Below are 19786 nucleotides of genomic sequence, written 5' to 3' on the forward strand. Positions count from 1 at the left end.
GTGTGTAGCTGTAGAGGTTAACTCTGCCAGCGAGGTGGGTACCACTTTAGAGGGAAGCACTAACTCTTTTTTGAATTAACAGTGGGCAGTGTGGTTATGCTAGTGGCTTTGTTATCAATTGCCTGACTCACTAAACCTTTTGTCTTTATTCTCATTGTCATCAGTCACAGGCATTAGATATATATGAGCTGAGGTGGGTTAAAATTCCTGCTCTGCTGGGGCCTTCCCCTGTGACTTGGTGTGTCCCTCTGGAAAAGAGGGCCTCATCAAGGGCTTACCACCAGGCTCAGCTGCAGTGTTGAATCGGGGCCCTATGGACCCTAATGGCAGGCATTCTGTTGGTGGTAAATTGTTTTACTTGGAATACCAGATTATCAAAGGTCTAGGTTTTCCCAGGAACACACACCCCTCCCACCCCCCAACTAAGAAAGACATCAAAACATACAAAATTTGGTGTGCGTTGGATACATGGTTTTCTTATTCCTTACAAATTGGGAGGAGGATTAGAAATTAAAATTTCAGATTAGTAGAATATTCACTGACACAGTTTACCTCTTAAAGTCCAATTTTCTAAGAGATTTAGCCAAGAAAAAAAAAGATTAAAATAATCAGGAATGGATTACCCTCCCTTGCCCTGAAGATACTTCTGCAAAATTTCTGGGGTTCTAGGAGTACAGGTGAAAGAACCCCTTGGCCACGTTGTATTGACATGCCCAGAGGGCCACCAGGTGAGTCTGTGAAAACAAACAGCAAGTAGACAAGTAACAACAACAAGACTGGGTAGACCATGCTTATAATGCCGTCGGGGATAAAGAGGTCAAGAGTACGACAGACTGTAACTAGAAGATTCGTTTTCATGGAAGGCCGAGTATGTCTCCCTTTCCAGTCCCATGATGCTAAGCTGTGGAGAGGTTCTTCCAGGAGTGGGATGCTGAGGACAGTACTGACATGTGGTGTGAGAGCCCCAGGGGCAGGTGCCCAGATGTACCTGAAGTAGGCTGACCTTGGTTCATGAAAGGAACCCAGAATTCTTAGCTTTTCCTATGGCTCACATTGTAAAGTCAGTGTTGGCTGAGGAGGAAATTGATAAAGACTTTAAAAACACACACACACACACACACACACACACACACACACACTGGAATTTATTCACCCTTCATCTGAGTTACCTAGGGAAGCTCAACATTTATTCAAGAGATTTGCAAATAGTTCTAGAAACTCTTATTTTGGAATTGAAATTAGAGCCAGATGGTGAGCCGTAGAAGAGGTTCATGGATTCTTGAACTCAGAATTTTCCAGTTGGAAGGGAATCTTGTTTAACCCTTTAATTTCCCAATGAAGTTGCAAGGCTGAGAAAGACTAAGTTGGCTTGGTCAAGGCCCCCATTGCAGAGTTGAGACTAGGGTTTCAGAGCTGGAGAGTGAATACATTGCAGTTTCTGGGGACATCACTTCTTCCTTTTCTGTTCTTGTTTTTTTTTGTTTTGTTTTAATAGTTCCACGTTGTTTTTTTTGGTCTAGATGGCATTTTTCTACCCTATGCTCATCCAGGGTAGAACGAAGTGGCAGCTTTCAGTCATGACAGATACTAAGAAATATACTTCTCTTTCTATCCGGTCCCCATCTTTACACACCTAAGACCTCCAAGGCCAGGTCAAGTGCAGTCTCCTCTGGGACACCTTGCCTCTCAGATGTGTGCCCTCTGTCCTTTGCACCCTGCAGCCCTCTGGCATCTCTCATACACTCCTTGTGGACAGAGCCCAAGTTCCTGTTCAACAAGATGCTCCTTCGGGTCTTGGACCCTGGCTGATGCATTGGGGTGGGGTGTGGGGATTTCCTGCTGCTGCACTTTACTCAGAGGATTGCTCAATAAATGGTCATATGTTCACTCATTCAATTCCTTGAATGCCTATTGCATATCAGATAGAGTGGCAGATGCCAAGTCTGCAATAGTAAATAATCTGGAGGGTGGGGCAAATCAACAAACAATGCCAGTAGTCCAATATAATTGTATGGAGTACAACAAAGAAGTGCAGACTGCACTGAGAGCACGTGACAGGGAGCTGAGATGGTTAGAGAAAGCTTCTCTGAGAAGTACAACCATATTGCACTGAATCTAAAATGCTGTGGTTTCTAAGACATCATTATCTTATATACCACTAAGGAAGAAAATATTGTCAATTACGTTGGGACATAATGCTTTTTCACTTAGAATTTTTACTTCCACCTATTAAAAAGACTCTTTTAGACTTGTTTAGACAGACTTTTTTGGTGTCACTTTTGTACATACATTTAAAGGAACCAATAAGCACAATAAATTGATTGAGGTCTTCCTAACCTCACTTCTTCACTTTCAGAGTCTGACTCTTCTGAATCACTTTTCAGCTCAGCTCATCAGTATCCATTTATGACCATGCCGTATCATTCTCTGCCTTCCAGAGCCTTAGGGATGCATAGCTCTTGCCTCTGGGATTTTTATCCATGCTGCTGATACCCGTTCTGCCAGTTTGGATGCTGCTGCTTTCTTGATCTTACCAGAAGGTATCAGTGGAATGTGTTTTATACAACACATTGGACTCATATTCCTTCCTCAAGTGGTTCTTAAATGGTTTGTTAATTGAACACTCAGGGGTTTCAGTTGTCCGGTCATGCCTTGGGGAATAACAACCAAGTGCATTCATGTGTGGGCAATGACAACGATGTCCAGGCAACAACAATTGCAAGACCTACCCCGATTTCAGAGATGAAAAAATATATGTGGGGCCGGCCCGGTGGCGCAAGCGGTTAAGTGCGCGCACTCCGCTGTGGCAGCCCAGGGTTCGCCGGTTCGGATCCCGGGCGCACACCGACACACTGCTTGGCGAGCTGTGCAAGCCATGCTGTGGCGGCGTCCCATATAAAGTGGAGGAAGATGGGCACGGATGTTAGCCCAGGGCCAGTCTTCCTCGGCAAAAAAAGAGGAGGATTGGCAGATGTTAGCACAGGGCTGATCTCCTCGCAAAAAAAAGAAAAGAAAAAATATATGTCTTGGAATTGATGAAAATCATTTACAAGAAGTCTAGGCGTAAATGAGTACTGTTATTATTCCAGTGACTTAGTGATGTCAAGGCTCTGTGTGGATGTCTCTGTGAGTCTCCTAGTCACAAGATGGCATTTCCACCACACTCAATGGCAGAAAGCAGGGACAGGGTCAGGCCTTTTTCCTCCTACTTATCAGGAAGGGAAAATACCTTTCCCAGAAATCCCTTAGCAGATTTCCCCTTATATCCCATTGGCCAGAATTATACCAGGTGGCCATCCATAGCTACAAGGGAGGTTGGGAAATCTATTTTTTCTCACCATTTCAAGAATTGGGTTTGAGAATGACTTTTGGATCATCAACTAAAAGTATATCCCACTGTAGTCAAATACATTTGGGATACACTGAGTGAAACAATAGGACTTCTCAAAGCTTTTAATATGGTAACATGGCTCATTGAATTATGGAGAATATGGTATTAAGCTTTTCCAAACTTAGGGAATCCAAATTTATTTTCCCAAAATAGGTAACCCAATTTTGCAGAATACCAGTGAACAACTCTTGGTTGTTCCCAGAATAACAAATGCTGTTTCTCCAGAGCAGAGCCAAAGTGGCAGGGTGGAATGGGGCTGGAAGGTGAATGGAAATGAGGTTTTGAGTAGAGACTGAGCAGGGCTGAGAGGTTTACAAGTGAGACAGCCATATTGATTTTCACCATCTCAGATTGTTGTGGTGGGTACAGGCTAATTTGTTTTCAAGAGCCCTGTATCCATGCCGCTGTGATTTCCCTTGAGTCAGGCCTAGGTTGATACCGAGCTATTATTATATCCTTCTCTTTCCTGACCTCTGCCACTTCCAGTCTTCCTGATGCTAGTGCTATGGGAGCGAGGCTGGCTGGCTTCTGGGGGTGGAATTGAATGCTTTGCTAAAATGGACACATATGATGCCTGCTGCTGCTGTCTCTCAGATACACTGCTGAGCGTTTGTAAGAGCTGGAGACACATTGATCGAGTTAGGCCACACATAGCTGGCCTGACCATTTATTTGGGCTCGGGATCATGAAGCCCCTCCTAGTCCTTTTGGCCAGAAATGACCTTTCTATTTTTTATTCCAACAGCAGCTTGTGTGTCTCAGGCAGCAGCAGTAACATCATATTATAATTGACAGTTTTTGAATACTCACTGTGCACTGGGCTTTGTAACGGATATTTTATGGGCATAATCTCATTTGATCCTCACCACTGTCCTGCCATGTGGATGCTAGTCTGCGGATGCGAATAGTGAGGTGGAGAAGGGTTAAGGTCACCCAGCTGTCAGTGATAGGACTAGACTCTGAATCCACGTCTGCCTCTAGAACTGTGGTTCTTAGTCTTCACTTTCTGTAGTTCTGGTGTGGCGCTTCTGTGTGGTTATTTGTACGTTGTCTTTTTACATTTTGTTGGAGTTCGAGCTGTTTTTTTGGTATTTCTTAATAACACCCAGAACCATGTCTTGCCCATAGAAAGTCCTTGATAAATAATTGTTGAAGAGATAAATGAATAAATGGGAGGATTAATGAAAGAATGAATCAGTGAGTGGTTTTCCTGAATGTTAACCTAACATTGAATTATTCCATTATAGGCCGGCCCCGTGGCTTAGCGGTTAAGTGCGCACGCTCCGCTACTGGCGGCCCGGGTTCAGATCCCGGGCGCGCACCGACACACCGCTTCTCCAGCCATGCTGAGGCCGCGTCCCACATACAGCAACTAGAAGGATGTGCAACTATGAAGTACAACTATCTACTGGGGCTTTGGGAGGAAAAAGAAATAAAAATAAAATAAAATAAAAGAATTACTCCATTATAATTATCAGAATATTTCAGAATCAGTTTTTGTTAGAAATTAGTCATCTAATTTCTTCTAAATTCTAGATATCGTCTAAAATGTTTCTCAGTAAAATAATCATGGATCATTGGCTGATAGATTTGGAGGGAATTATACCGGGCAGCTGGGCCCACCCTCGTGTTCTTGGCAAAGACCACTCAACGGCTGTTGTCCAGCAGGTGAGGCCTCGGGCCACTCGCCCACAGTGGTTCCAGAGCAGAGCCTGAGGCAACCAGGGTGACTTCCGTCTCTGTTCACATCATGTCCTCTGAACACCCCTGTGCCTGCATCTATAATTCTAATTGTATATATTTGGTTAAGTACTTTTCTTTTTGTTGTTGTTGGTTTCCTGGAGACATGGTTTTTGTATCTTGGGTAGGTTGAGAACTTATCTTTTTCATATTTTACTGCATCTTTGTTTTATGCTGACATTTCTTCTAAACCTGTCTGCAGGCTCCTCTGTTTTCCCCCTTCCTGCTAACGAACTCATTCTGCATTTGCTCCTTTATCTAGGGGCTCCTTCATGAACTAAAGTCACTTCAGTGAATTGCTGTGCTTTGGTGGCACATTTTCATTACCATTTTTTTAATTAAGTAAAATGAAATAATCCCCTAAACACTTCTGCCGTCTCTGAAAGCTTCTTACTAAGCTGTTGTAGCCCTTGCTTGTTTCATCAATCCCGTCCCCAGCCCAGAGCCCTCTTGTTAGCTGTTCTCATCGATTTTGTGCTGATTTGTTGGTTCTCTTATATCTGTTGTGCCTTATTGACCCCAAGTCCTCCAGCTCTCTAGGACCACTCTCCTTCATTATCCAAATAAAATACCTCCTCGCCCAGCCCCTGCTGTTCCATGTACCTGTGGAAGGTCTGCATGCTGCCCACTACAGTCACACGTCACTTAACAACAGGGACACGTTCTGAGAAATGCATTGTTAGGCGACTTTGTTGTTGTGTGAACATCATCGAGTGTGCTTACACAAACCTAGGTGTTACAGCCTACTACGCACCTAGGCTATATGGTACTAATCTTATGGGAGCACTGTCATATATGCGGTCCGTTGTTGACCAAACCATCGTTATGCGGCTCATGACTGTTTCTGAAGATGCCCGTGTTCATTGATTTGTCTGGTGGTTACTTGCCTGTCACCTTTTGCTCACATCCCAACCCAATTCTCAATAACCCCAGTCTCCTGCCAGCCCCGCCACTGCTCAGGTTTCCTGTTCCCCCACACACGAGTCTCCCTCTCCAGCCTGAGGCACCTAACGCAATGCCACCAGCCCTGAGCCTTCATTATGATCATTTTCACTCTCCAACACAGATTCTCTCATCCAGACAGCGAGGACCCTTTCATGAGTATAATGGATTGATCTTGCTTTCCTAAACAAAAGAACAATTTCCCCCTGAGATGAATTCTGCGGCTCCCTCAGAATGTAAAATGGTTACAGTCTGCGGGGTTCGTTTGGTTGGTTTTTTTTAATATCACTTTTTTCCTTCCTGATTCAGTACCTTTTGGGTATTTTATGAAGCTCAAATGCAACAGTGGAAGTAAATGTGCCTCATAAACAGTAACGTGAGCAGATAAAAGAAATTGCTGTTGTCATACATTTAAAAAAATTCTGTCTCTATTTTATTTCCTTAGAAAAGAGTAAGGACTGAGCACATAGATTATTAGGTGTTGAGTTTCTGACCAGCTTCTCGTGTCCTGGGAACTGAGAACAGTGTAGCTATGTGAGGGTTTTTATTTATGTAAAGCCGGAGAAGCAGCAGACAACCTCTGGAGAGCAGGACCTGCAGACGGCAGGCATTTCTGTGGCCCTCGGTCTGTCTGAGGCTCTAGCTCCTCATGGGGGCATCTGAAGGAGAGGAAGGAGCTGGGATCCCCACAGGAGACCCTGGAATGTTCTGAGCCTTGACCCTCTCAGTGTTCCCAGCAAGTACACCGGGTGCCTGGCCTTCTGCAGCCCTTCCAGGTCTTGATCTCCACCTTGCTGACTGTCAGCGCTCCTTCTTGGCCCTTGTCGTGTCTGCCCACTACTGCGCACGCTCCGTGGGTCAGGCCTCTGACGGGTGCCCTCCTGTGTTGTATCCAGGGACAAGGTGCCTTGTCGTGTCTGCCCCTACTGCGCACGCTCCGTGGTCAGGCCTCTGACGGGTGCCCTCCTGTGTTGTATCCAGGGACAAGGTGCCTTGTCGTGTCTGCCCCACTACTGCCCACGCTCCGTGGTCAGGCCTCTGACGGGTGCCCTCCTGTGTTGTATCCAGGGACAAGGTGCCTTGTCGTGTGTGCCCTACTACTGCCCATGCTCCGTGGTCAGGCCTCTGACGGGTGCCCTCCTGTGTTGTATCCAGGGACAAGGTGCCTTGTCGTGTGTGCCCCACTACTGCCCACGCTCCGTGGTCAGGCCTCTGACGGGTGCCCTCCTGTGTTGTATCCAGGGACAAGGTGCCTTGTCGGAGAGACTCCGGAGCTTCAGCATGCAGGACCTCAGCACCATCAGGGGAGACGGCGCCCCTGCTCCCTCGGGCCCCCCACCACCGGGGTCTGGGCGGGCCAGCGGCAAGCATGGCCAGCCTAAGATGTCCAGGAGTGCTTCTGAGAGCGCTGGCAGCTCAGGTAGGTGTCACCTCACTTCCCCTCTTTTCCACCTCGTAGGCCTCACTTTCATTGAGACAGGCCCAGTCCACCAGGTGGCATGTAACCTGGCCCTTGCCCCGTGGACTTGCCACCAACACAGATGTCCATCAGACCGTGCCAGGCCAGCCAAGGGGCAGAGCACCACTCAGGCCCGGATAGGAAGCTAGCCTGGAGACTCTGATGGGGGGCAGGGTTAGGTCACCTGCACCGAAGGGTCCTGCCTCCTCCATCTGATTGTCTGGGGGGTTAGGGGTGGTCGGGTGGTAGTACCTGGACCAAACCTAGAGGCAACAGGCACAGCTGGACCCAAGAAAGCCAAGGCAGCTTTCTCTGTTCTCTTCTTCTCTGACCCCACACTCCCAGGAGGGCTTACCTGTCTTGAGCACCTCAGTGGCTTCTCCCACCCACCTGGGGCTTATAGCTCTTATGGTCCCTTTTTCCTGCACAATTATTTCCCATCCTCTCTCTCACTCTACCTTCCCCTCCCATCCCTGAGCCCGCATTCACCACGTACACCCTCAGCCACCACATGGCCAGGGCCACACTAGCTCTGAGGTCTAATTCCTGTGGAGGCCAGGGCTTTACGGGAACTGTGCCTTCACCTCTGCTGTCTCCCTCCGGTTGTCAAATCCCTGGCAAGAGGTTGCCTGTATGGGGATTTGACCTGGGGTCCTAGTTAAACACAGAGTCCCAGGTCCATCCCCAGAGGATTCATAGCACTGGGGTGAGACCCAGATGTGTGATGCCGCTGAGGTGCAGCCGCGTTTGCGACCCACTGATGTCTGATCCGTCAGTGGGTTTCAGGCTTATGGAGGGTAGGGGCATGGATTACAGGGATAGGGAGCTGGCCCAGGACTCAAGGTTTTCCAGACCATTCCCTGGGGACATTACGGGGACCTTGGCTTTCAGGAGCTGAGCATTGCTGCTGCCAGCAAAGAGTCGATGGCGAAGAGGGTGCAGGGACAATTCTGGGTCTCCATCTCTGCCCTCACCCTTGGGGGGAGTTGAACCTGAGGGTGGGAATTGGGCTGCTCTTTTGGAATTGGTGGCTGTGACATGTGCCTGGTAGCTGCCTTGCCCTTAAATGTACAAACAGGGACATCCAGGCCAGCTGGACCCTGACTGTGTGCTGTGAGGTGCAGCCTGCAGGGGGCACCTCAGCCCCAAGCCCCGGGGATCCCACCTGACTTTTGGGGGTCTTAGACATAGATGGGAAAGAAGTAGCCCTGGGGCTGCCCTGGGAATGCGGACTCATCTCGCTGCCAGGCAAAGGAGACAGCTCCGAGCCAGGCCTGGCCTCCATCAGTTTCCTCCCCTCTCTGGAATAATCCCTTTAACTCCAGTTCTAGGTTTGAAGATTGTGGCTTTTCTATTGGAGGGGAGATGTTTTAACCCTGGTAGGGTTGGGGAGAGGGAGGTTTGGCCATAGGGGGAAGGTCCACCTCAAGGAGGGGGTATCTCCTGAGGCAACCTCCCCAGGGGAACTTAGAATGGAATCACAAAAGGCTGGGCAGGAAGGGACCTCAGGGATCATTCAGTCTAACTGTCTGATTTTACCAATGAAGAGACAAAGGCCCAGGGAAGGGAACTGTCTCCAGGGTCACCTGCTGGTGGCGTTCTCCTGTGGCCTCCTGACTCCTGGGCCAGTGCCCTCTATTCGCTCACCCATTGACCATCCGGGTTTCCTTGAGCATCTACAGCTTCTGACCTACTGGGCACTGGCCCAGAAATAGGGTTACAAAATGGAATTAGGTATTGCCTCCACCCTTGGTCAGCTCACTGGCTACCAAGCCTCAAGTGAAAGCTGTCATTTGGAAGGAAAAACGCCTCAGTTCTGTGAGGCTCAGAGGGCAGAGTGAGAACCACTGGGGTAAAGTTCAAGGGGGGTAGCCTCTTACCACTGTGTGACCTGGGCAAGCTGTTTACCCCTCCACACCCTGGATTCCTTATCTGCACATGGGGAATGACAATACCGATTTGTGGGTTGTTGTGGGATTCAAATGAAATAACCCATGTAAAAGTGCTGGGATCATGCACTCTGTGGAGTAGCTGCTCTTAATGTTCTTGCTGTTGTTTAACTCACCTATGAAAGCACTCTATAACGTGAAAGTGTCCAGGGGAGAAATGGGCTGCCTTGTATGGTAGTGAGATCCCTGACATTGAAATGGCCCAAACCAAAGTTGAATGATCATGTACCAAGGCTCTAGGGAGGGATTCTTGCTTTGGCTAGGAAGTGGGCCTAGGTGGTCCCACAGTCCCTTTCCCGGTAAGATTCTATGTTGTCATTATAGAGGTGAACCAAGCAGAAGGAGTAGGCTCAGAGAGCTTGTGCACTGGGTTAAGGTCTCAGGACCAGAATCCAGGCCTCCTGCCTAGATCTCGCCTTGGTGGATTATTCAGAGCAGCCTCAGAACCAGGCAAGTGAGAAGTCTGGTGTGATCTGAAAGGCCATGGGAGGCATCTCCTGGGCTTTGAACATTTTCCCACACCAGCACCAGATAGAAACGGCTTTGGGATGATTTGTTTTGGTGCTGGCCCTGCCATTAGCAGTGCCGTCCTCTGCTAGGCCCCAGGGAGGTAGCAGGGAGCGCTCTGGTCGCCGGCCCGAGCAGGTGGAGTTCATGGAGAACCCCCACTGTGCTGCAACATGAGACGGCTCTCCTCACTGGCCGCCCTTGGCCCCGGCACCTGTGGTCTCAGGGGGCAGAGAGGGAGGTGCTGACCCGGCAGGGAGGACAGGGGCCATGCAGCACTTGCCCCAGCTGTTCTGGGGCCTAAAATAAAAATTATCTCAGAAAGAAAGACAGGTGAAAGGTGGCCCGGGGCCTGGGCATGGGGCAAAAGCGCTGGGGTCAGAGGCCGTGGGGCTGTTGTAACCCCTGAGTTGAGGGTGAGGGACCCTGGGAGGAAGTCTGGCAAAGGAGGCCCAGCTCCACGGGGCTGCGTGCCTTCCCAGCCCCCAGTGTGGGCCTGGGACACCAGGCGTGGTTGGGTAGGGGAAGGGCCTCTGGCTTCCGTCCTGGCTGGGTGACGCTGGGCCTGTGCAGAGACAGCAGATGCAGCACAGCGAGACAGACATCACAGAGCAGTCACCACACTGGTTCCCACTGGGCAGAGATTCAGCCTCAGAACCTTTCTCAGAATGATAGCCTGGGTGGTCACTCCAGCACGGGAGATAAGCCCAATTCCCTTCAGCTTTCTCCTCTGAAAAAAGGGCACAATAATCCCTATTCAGCCTACGTTTTAGGTTTGTGAGGAGAGCAAACAAGATAATTTGCAAACCCTGGACAGGTGGCAGAAGTTGCAGGCAACCTGGGAGAGGACAGGTAAGAGGTGGTGGTACATCCCGTGGAGTTGGATGCAGCCATCAAAAGCAACAGTTTCAGTGTACATACAGGTAGATCTTGAAAACAGGATGCCTAGAGAAAAAAGTACAAAACAGAATGAGATACTATGTAACAAGTTATGTAAAAATAAAAATATATGCCCATTGTTCAAAATATCAATATGGAGTGTGCAAGAACACATTGCCCTCCCTACAGAATGAACTGGGAGGTATTTTGCCAGCCACCATCTAGTGAAAACCTGGCACTGGACCCTAGGAAGGGCACAAAGGGAGCTGAAAGGATGATCCTTGGTGTCTGTGAACTTGGAGACACTCAGCACGTATTTAGTGAGCACCTACTGTGTATCAAGGCCTGGATGAGCACCAAGACCAATGGAACATGCAAGGCGGCAGCCAATTAGGCCTTCAACCAAATGGCCAGACACTAAGCTCTTCAGAGGTCAGTCTGAACTGGAAGGCGTAGAGAGGAGGGGCATCTGGGCAGGGGTGGTTGGAGTTATTTCCTACAGGAAACTTTGACCCCATCCCCTACCTTTCCCAGGGCTGCAGGATATAAGGACTGACCTCTGTGGGCCAGCCAAGGGCATTTTCTAGCACCGGAGAGGAAGCTGAATCTGAAGTGATCCCCTCCCCCACCTTGGCATCTCTACAGAGACCCACATTCCTGGGACCCCTATATTGAACACACTGGGACCCCACACCTCACTGGGGCCTCCCTGTTTGCCTGGGGCTGGTTCCTGTCGAGTGGGGGATATCACTGATGGTGCCCCCGTCCCCACAGTATGTACCTGCTGCTCCAGCTGCAGGACCTGGAAAGGTGAGTAAGCAGCCAACCTCTGCAGCATGCTGGACTCTCACCTCAGGAGGAGGTTCTAACCGTGAGCTGGCGCCTGACCTCGGGGCTCCCTTTCAGCTGCATCGTCTAGGGGGAGGGGTCAGGAGGTTAAGTTCTTAAAACAGCAAACATGTATTATCTTACAGTGTCTGCAGGGTAGGAATTTGGGAGCAGCTTAACCAAGTAGTTCTGGCGCAGGGTCTCTCAAGAGTTGTAGTCAAGATGATGGCCAGAGCTACAGTCATCTGAAGGCTTGACTGGGCCTGGAGGATGAAGGTGGCTCTCTTGTGGCTTTTGGCTGCAGGCCTCAGTCCTTACCACATGGGCCTCTCTGGGGCTGCTTGAGCCTCCTTACAACATGGCAGCTGGCTTCGCCCAGAGTGAGTGATCTGAGAGAGAGGGCAAGCGGGAAGCCATAGTACCTTTTAGGACCTAGTGTTTGAAGTCACACAGCGCCACTTCTGCCTCATTCTGTTTGTGGGAGTGAGTCATTAAGTCCAGCCCACACTCAAGGGGAGGAGAATTGATCTCCGCCTCTTGAAAAGAGGAGTATCGGGGGCCGGCCCGGTGGCGCAGGTGGTTAAGTGCGCGCGCTCCACTGCGGCAGCCAGGGGTTCGCTGGTTCGGATCCTGGGCGTACACCAACGCACCCCTCGTCAAGCCATGCTGTGGGGGTGTCCCGTATAAAGTGGAGGAAGACGGGCACGGATGTTAGCCCAGGGCCAGTCTTCCTCAGCAAAAAGAGGAGGATTGGCAGATGTTAGCTCAGGGCCGATCTTCCTCACACACACACAAAAAAGAGGAGGATCACAGAACGTGTGGAGATACTTTACAACCACCCCAAGGTCGTATTCCCTTGTGCTCTGGCAATGACACAGGCACTGACCCAGGTCCTCTGAGGTGACGAAGCCCTGGAGGTCCAAGGGTTTTGGTCCTGCTGCAGCCAAGGGAGCCTGTGCTGCTTTGCTGCTTACTTACCAGCTGTGTGACTGTGGTGACTCTCCTAACCACTCAGAGCCCTGGCTTCCTCGTCTTAACATAGAGATAAAGATCCCTGCTTCCCCACCTCACTGCTGTTGTGAAAACGGCTGCGTGAGGCTTTAAGAAGGATGATGATGATGATGACGATGACGACGATAATAGCCCAAAGCAGCCAGGAAACCTTAGGGAGAGGGGATGAGCCTGGGGTTTCCCAGTCCTGGACAGTCCTGTTGCTGCCCTCCCTGTGTGTGAAGGGAGAACATGGACACCCCACGGTTGGCCATATTGTTCTCTCCTGACCTGCTCCTGCTGTTTCCCTAACCTTAACTAGACACCTAGGGGATGAGAGATGGTGCTGGACTAACCCAGCTCCCTTTTCACCCCTGTGGAGGAGCTGCCTTTGGCTCAGAAGGCAACAGGGCCCGCCCCTGGCCCGCAGCTGCTGGCTCGTGTGAGGGGAGGAGGAAGGCACACATGGTGCTGGTTATTGCCTGTGCCACCAGCTCTGGTGCCGCTGAGGCGTGGCGTGTCCCTCCCACCTCTGTGGAGAGCAGGAGGACATGACACTGGGTTATTAGAAGTTTTCTGTTTTCCTTCCATTTCTTAATTTTTAAGGCTTCTCAACGCTAAGCTTTTTTAAGGTCCATAGAAGACCTGGGGGTTTTGGAGGCCGTAAGCCCAATATGAACTGACAGTCATAGGAGTCCTGAGCAGGGGGACAGTGGAGAACAGCGTCCTACCCTGGCTTGGACTCTAACCAGGTCCCTCGAGGCCTCCCAGTCCACATCAGGAACAGAAGGACTTACTATATATATATATATATATATATATATATATATATATATATATATGAAATCATAATGTTGTACGCCTAAAACTAATACAATGTTATATGACAATTATATCTCAATAAAAAGAAAGAGAGAAACGGAGGGGCTTCAGGCTGCAGGCAGCTGTGTCCAGTGCTAGGGGCTAACACTGGGGGCTGGTGGATGGACTAGTTCATGGGAAACAACCACCAGTCCCAGTGGCCTCAGACGACTGTGGTTATTTCTATCTAGTCACCCTTTAAAATTCTGAGTTTGTAAATTCCCTGAGCCATTCAGAAAGCCTCTAATTCTGAGATACTGTCACTTGGGGGACCAGGGAGAGTAAAGCTGCCTTCTCTGTTCTTTCCTCATGGGATGCTCTGTGCAGCTCTCTGGGAAGCCCTCACCTCCCGTGACACCTGGTGGTTTCATAATCAGAGGCTGCATTTCCAGTGCATTTAAATATAATTGCAGTTGATGGTAGGAATCCAGTAGTTTGTTCTCCCTGGGAGCTGCGGAGCTGGGGGGTTGTTGGGATGTGGGCAGTAGGTGGGGCTCGGTGAAGGCCTCAGGCTGGAGTGGCCCTGCTCAGAGTCATGATCTGGGGCCCTCTGCCCCAGCCCTTCCTTTCTAGGACCCTCTTAACCCCCAGTCCCCTGGAATTCCCACCCCCTCCCACCCCCGCCACCCTGGTCTACTTGCAAGGAACCAGCTGATGATTCATCTACACCATTTCCTTGTGTGTTGGTGGGAAAGTCCCCCCGCTTGAGGCCTCAGTCCACTCCTCTGTAATGTGGTGGGGTTGGGCTAGGTGCCCCTGGGGCCCTGCCAGCTCCGCCCGGCTTTGCCAGTGAAGGGTGCTGGGTTGGGGAGTATCCGCAGATGCTGTTGGGGGGGGTTTGTCCCGCACCCGGGGCTGGAGGCCAGCTCTCGGGCAGCGACGCCATGAGAGAGGATTTCAGGGGTCACAGACGCTTTGTTCAGAGGGGCCCTCCGGGTCCCCTGAAATGGTTTTCATCTGCATTTCAGATCCCAGGAGAGCATTCTCTCCCCACTGCTGCCCCATTCCTGCCCCTCTGTCAGTCGATTCCCTATTGCTTCCTGCATCTCTCTGACTCTCGCTGTGTTTCTATTATTCTCTTCCTCTCGTCCCTGCCGCCCTTTCTCCCCTCTTTTCTCTCTACCTCCCCTGATGTAACATAGAACTGAACACCGTATTACTGCTTGGAATTAGTCATAGAGGTGGGTTTTTTCCTTCCTTTTTTTTTTTTGATCAAATGTGTGAGACATCATTTTAAAAAGCAAAGTCATCCCTATGTACCTTCTCTATTAAAGGGGGGAGAGAGAGAGAGAATTGCGTCTTCCTTGTGTGTGGCCCTGGGGCAGTGTCTTTCCTCTGCCAGCAGCAGCAGCTGTCAGAGGTTTAGCGTGTGGGAAGTGTGTGTACGTGTGCACGCGTGCTTGCACATGTGTGTGAGTTTCATTTCCAAAGACCCTTCCCTAACAGAATATTCTTTTCTTTCTCCTCGGTGGCTGTCGGGGACGCGGATGTAAGTGTTCCAGATGGGCGTGCTCTTCTTCAGACACGTTTGCTGTCTTCCATTAACGGCTCCTGCTAATGTGTGCTGTGTGTGATGTGTTTGCTAACCTGGGGGTTGTTCTGCTGTACAGGGGAGTGGGGAGACCTAGGGCTCCGTGTAGACGATCTCCTTGAGCCTTTAAGGGCTCAGAGTCTCTGCCAGTTTCTCCCTCCCTGCCCTCCCCACAGAGGGAAGAGGTGAGGCCGCTCCCCAGCCTGCTGTAGTCCCACTGACACATTTGCTAATTCAGAATGTCAGCCAAAGCCGCAGACTCATTCCCCTGCTGTGGAAGACAGCAGGACCCCTGCCCTTTCCTAGAGGCCACTCAGCCTTGGGCACCATGGTGGCAGCTCTGTGGGCTCAAGGCCTTGGCTGCAGTCACCTGAGGTTTGGAGGTGGTGGTTGTAGCCACGACTTTGCATGAGAGACCCTCCTCCCAAACAAGTTCTCCCTGGAGTGATCAGAGTATTAAGATGTGGACAGCAATACCCTTTTAGGCCTATTATCTGGGGTGAGGGCCCATTGAGTCACACATTCTAGTTAGATCTGCAAGGAGAAGAGTGCTGAGGAGGTACACCCCTGAATTTTCTGCCCAGCCACGCATCCTCATTTTTGTCCTGGTGCCTCTCTTGGTGGGACCATGTTCTGTGGGGTTTATTTCTTCATTTATACTACTCCCTATTCCAAAAAGGATTTAAGTCTACTTGTGGAAATATAGATGATATATCAAACCAAAGTAAGAAAAATGAAGCTTGAGGGAAAGGGAATAGTAGGCAGGTAAGATGGAGTCAGAGGTGAAAAGAAAATTTTAAATGCATGCCATAAAGTTGTAGACTGCCAAAGATGCTGGGCTGCCATGCAGCCACTGCAAAGAGGGAAATGCAGGTGAGAGATTCGATGTCACAACAAAAGAGCCAACCAGAGGCTCAGAGGCCCAGCTTGTCCAGAATGTTTTTTCTCACGGGTCCCGAGAGTAAGGCAGAATATGATGACAACATTCTTGGCAAAAACCCTCAGTGAACACGGTGACCAGCAGGGTTCTTCTCTTTTTTAGTAGGTTCTCTCTGTGGCTTCCATCTAAGGCTACTTCCAGCCCTCCGGGCTGCCCACACTAGCCTCCTTTGCTCCCAGCCTCTGCTGAGTTGAACGCTTGTTTTCCATTCCTGCCTGGATATCTGGGCGCCCCTTGATCCATCACTCCTACTAGGCCAGAGGGTCACTTCTTTCCTGCCCTTTAGTGCATGCTCAAGGATGCAGTGGAGAACAAACTCAAAGCCCTTTGGTTTCAGTCCTGAGGTAGTGGTGGTAGTTATTATTATTATTAATTTGGTAATGTGTGAGTTCGTTGCTCCATCTCAGTGAATTCAGACTGGGTGAGTAAGTTGACTTGTTAGATCCTTGAGGATCTTGTGGTGACTCTGGGCTGCCTCCTGAACCCCAGAGTGATCAGCACGGGGAAAGCCCTGGATCCAGATTTAGAGAGAACTGCATGCGCAGAGGCACGGACTCAAACTATCCCCAAGCCTGCTTCCAGGATGCGGGGTTCTGTGCTGGGGTGGAGCTGGCCAGGCTGCTTCTGCAGTGTCTTGGTCTAAGGGCTTTTGGTCCTGGGTAGGCCTGTCTCTTGTTCGTCCTGTCAGGCAGGAGGTATGTGTGGGCAGAAGGAGTTTCCTCGTAGATGGGTGTCGAGTTCTGATTTGGGAAAGAGCTGAGCTCTCTGAGACGATGTGAGTATTCCACCTCGTTTAGTGGGCGAGTGACCACTGTGTGCTCTGCCCTGGGTCAGGTGCTCAGAGAGACCGAGGGAGGATCAGCTGTGGTCCCTTAAGCTCAGGATGCTTTCTGTTGGGCTCAGGCAATGAGACTGACGTGAGAATCAGGGCACACGGTACAAGCTGTGCAGTAGATTCCAAGTGCAGTTGGGGTCATGGAGTGGGGAGCCCAGCGAGGGCCAGAGTATTCAGGGAGCCCTCCTTGGAGTTGCCAGTCTTCGTGTTCGACAGAGTCCTAAGCGTGCAGCTGATTCGGGCAGGGGAAGGGACCAGAGGACAACCTAAACCTGGAGTAAACAGGCTAGGGGATGCAGAGAGCAAAAAAATCAAAGGAAGCTTAATCATCTCTGGCTCGGTTCTTTCTAGGGCTCTGTCTGAGCTGCTCACTCCCAGCCTACAATTCAGCGCTGAAATTCTTGGTTAAGACAACTGTGCTCTCGTGCTGCCTCCTGCTGGCTGTTGGGGAGCACAGCAGCAACTAGGAAAGCTGCTCAAGATCAGGGTTCCGTTGTTAGTTTCAATCCATATCTGGTGCTGTCATAGTCCAGCGAGTCCCCTTTTGAGGGAGGGAACACATTTGGTGGCTGAACATGTTTTTAGGAGCAGTAGAAGGATAAAGAGCTCTGGTTTCTATCTGCAGGCCTCTGGGTGGTTAGACCAGGTGGTCTGAGGGCCCCCTAGCTTTGCATTGTTATTCTGGGTAAAAACAATATATGAAGCGTAGAAAGATGGATCTATGGGTGTCAGATAAGCCAGGTATGGGCAGGAAATATTTTATATCTCAACTAAAATAGGACCACCTGGCCAGATGACATGGAATATGCTCAGCATTGAACATTTAAAAAATAATATGCATTCAGTGGCATGAATTAGTCCTGGAGCTTTTCCTGGGGATTAGTCAAGGCAGACTAAAACAGGAATCTCACTGTCATTTTTGAGGGGAAGGCTACTACTAGATTCTCCTCCCACTGGGCTCCTTTGCTTCTCGAGGACTTGACCTTTGAAATGAAAAATCAATGTAGTTTTGCTTAAGGTTCTCTCTGAAGGCTTCCTGGCATTTTACATCCTGTCTCTTAAAGAATGCTTGGAGCTGAATATGCAAGTGTAATGCACTGTCAACATTGCTTGTGTGTATAATGTAGAAAACTGCTATTCCCCTCTTGAAATCACTACCAGTACCCTTTCTGGAGGAGATTCTTTCTGATTGGCATCACAGGTCTAAGCTGCACGGTTTGACAGTTAAGGCAGTGTCTTTCTTCTCCCAGGGAAAACGGTGCCCTCACCTCACTGGGTAGCCTATCGGTAGATTCCGCAGCCTGTTGTTCCTGTGCACAGTGCCTGACCAGTCTCACAGCTGCGCCCTCACAATCCCGGATCCCCTGCAGTATCCCCAGAGGATGCTGGCTGCTGCTTCGGACACAGGGCCCTCGGCTGTCCTAACAGGCCTGGCTTGTCGTGCTGTGTGCCTAACCGTGCCTGTGCCTACCCTTCCTTGCTCCTTTCTACACTGATCCCTCCTCGCTGTACTTTGTCTCCTCTGTGTAGATGTAAATGGACATTAAGTGGTTGAGGGAGATGTGAATGAGGGTGGTGTGAAGGCATGGGAGCCCCACCAGGTCCAAAACCCATTGGCGTTTTCTGATGAGGAGGAAGAGGAGGAAGACCTGCTGGATTTCATGTACAAGTATAAGGCCCCTCGAAAGACGGAGTTCCCCCTGGAGGTACACGGTGTCTGGGGCTGTGGGTTGGAGCATGTGTTTGCACAAGGGCTTTGCCCGGGAGATCTGCGGGTCCTGGGAGCTGCATCTGTTGAGGCACCCAGCATCTCCCGAGTGCCTGGGGTGGGAATATCTCCCTCCATCAAACAGGTAGGACAAGCCACTAGGTAGCATCTAGCTACTTGCCAAGGGGCAAAAAAGACCCTACTAATTTTACTTAGAAATAGGAGAGGAGATATAGTGTCTAAAATTAAAAAAAACAAAAACAAAAAATTAACAACTACTAACCTGAGATATGTGAGTGAAAGCAACCCAAAGGAGTGTTTTGTGGGAAGAAAAACTCAGACTGTGTTATTTGACAAGTTTTTATAAATAAAGCTTGTTCATTACTGTATCTCCAAGATACAGCATCGTACCTGGTACAAAGTAGGTATTCATAAAATGTTCTTAACGGGGCACAGCCCTTTAAAATGACCGAAACAATACACTTGATATACGTACTACTGCCAGTTGTAGATGTGGATGGAGTTTTGGCGGCAGGAGGGCCAAGCCTAGAGTCTCATGGGCCTTGCTCTGTGATGTGGGTAGGGAGTCACCAGCCTCCGGCTCAGGGGCAGGGCCAGAAGAATTGGATGACCCCAGAGTCTTCCTCTCGCCTCCTCACTGACGTCTCCTATTCCCCATCTGCTGAATACTGCGGCCTGAGAATCCATCTGAGGCAAGTTGGGAGTCCCTTGTCCATAGAGTAGAGACCCCATGAGACTCAGATGAGGAAATGCATTGAAAGGTTCCCCTACTCAAACACAATGGCCTGTGGCCCCTATTCATGCTAGGACCGCAATTATTACCACTGCAGTATGCATGAGTTCATCAGATTCCTTTCCAAGGTGGGGCACACGTGGGTCAATTTTGAAGTTTGAGGTTTTGATTAAAGATGTTCTGGGTTTGGACACTGCTTGAGGAGTCCATTACAGCCTGGGCAGCCCCTTGATGGAGAGAGGGGCCCTATCCAGAGAGCAGGGAAGGTGCCCAAAACATCCTAGGGCCTGAAGGTTTGTGCCAAAAATACCCTAGGACCTGAGGGTTTGTGCCAGAAACATTCTAGGGCCTGAGGGTTTGTGCCGTTTTGGTTTTGTTTTTTAAAGTTGCACAAGCTGCCTTACTACTTACTGTTAAACAGCCTGAGGCAGGTTACTAAAACACAGACTTCACTGATTCTGTTTTTACCCTCT

The 19786-nt window shown here is 49.9% G+C and overlaps 1 protein-coding gene across 1 annotated transcript in view; it reads left to right on the forward strand.

The window, feature by feature from the left end:
- The window catches only part of REEP1 (receptor accessory protein 1), a 103474-nt gene that overhangs the window by 79979 nt on the left and 3709 nt on the right, over nucleotides 1–19786 (forward strand). Inside the window, exons 7-9 of the mRNA XM_014792751.2 lie at nucleotides 7315–7492; nucleotides 11641–11676; nucleotides 18400–18557. Of these exons, the coding sequence (XP_014648237.1) occupies nucleotides 7315–7492; nucleotides 11641–11676; nucleotides 18400–18557 (372 nt within the window). The remainder of the gene's footprint in view (nucleotides 1–7314; nucleotides 7493–11640; nucleotides 11677–18399; nucleotides 18558–19786) is intronic.

Source organism: Ceratotherium simum, chromosome 11 (genome assembly GCF_057802395.1).
Source record: "Ceratotherium simum simum isolate JZ-2026a chromosome 11, ASM5780239v1, whole genome shotgun sequence".
NCBI classification, from domain to species: Eukaryota; Metazoa; Chordata; class Mammalia; order Perissodactyla; family Rhinocerotidae; genus Ceratotherium; species Ceratotherium simum.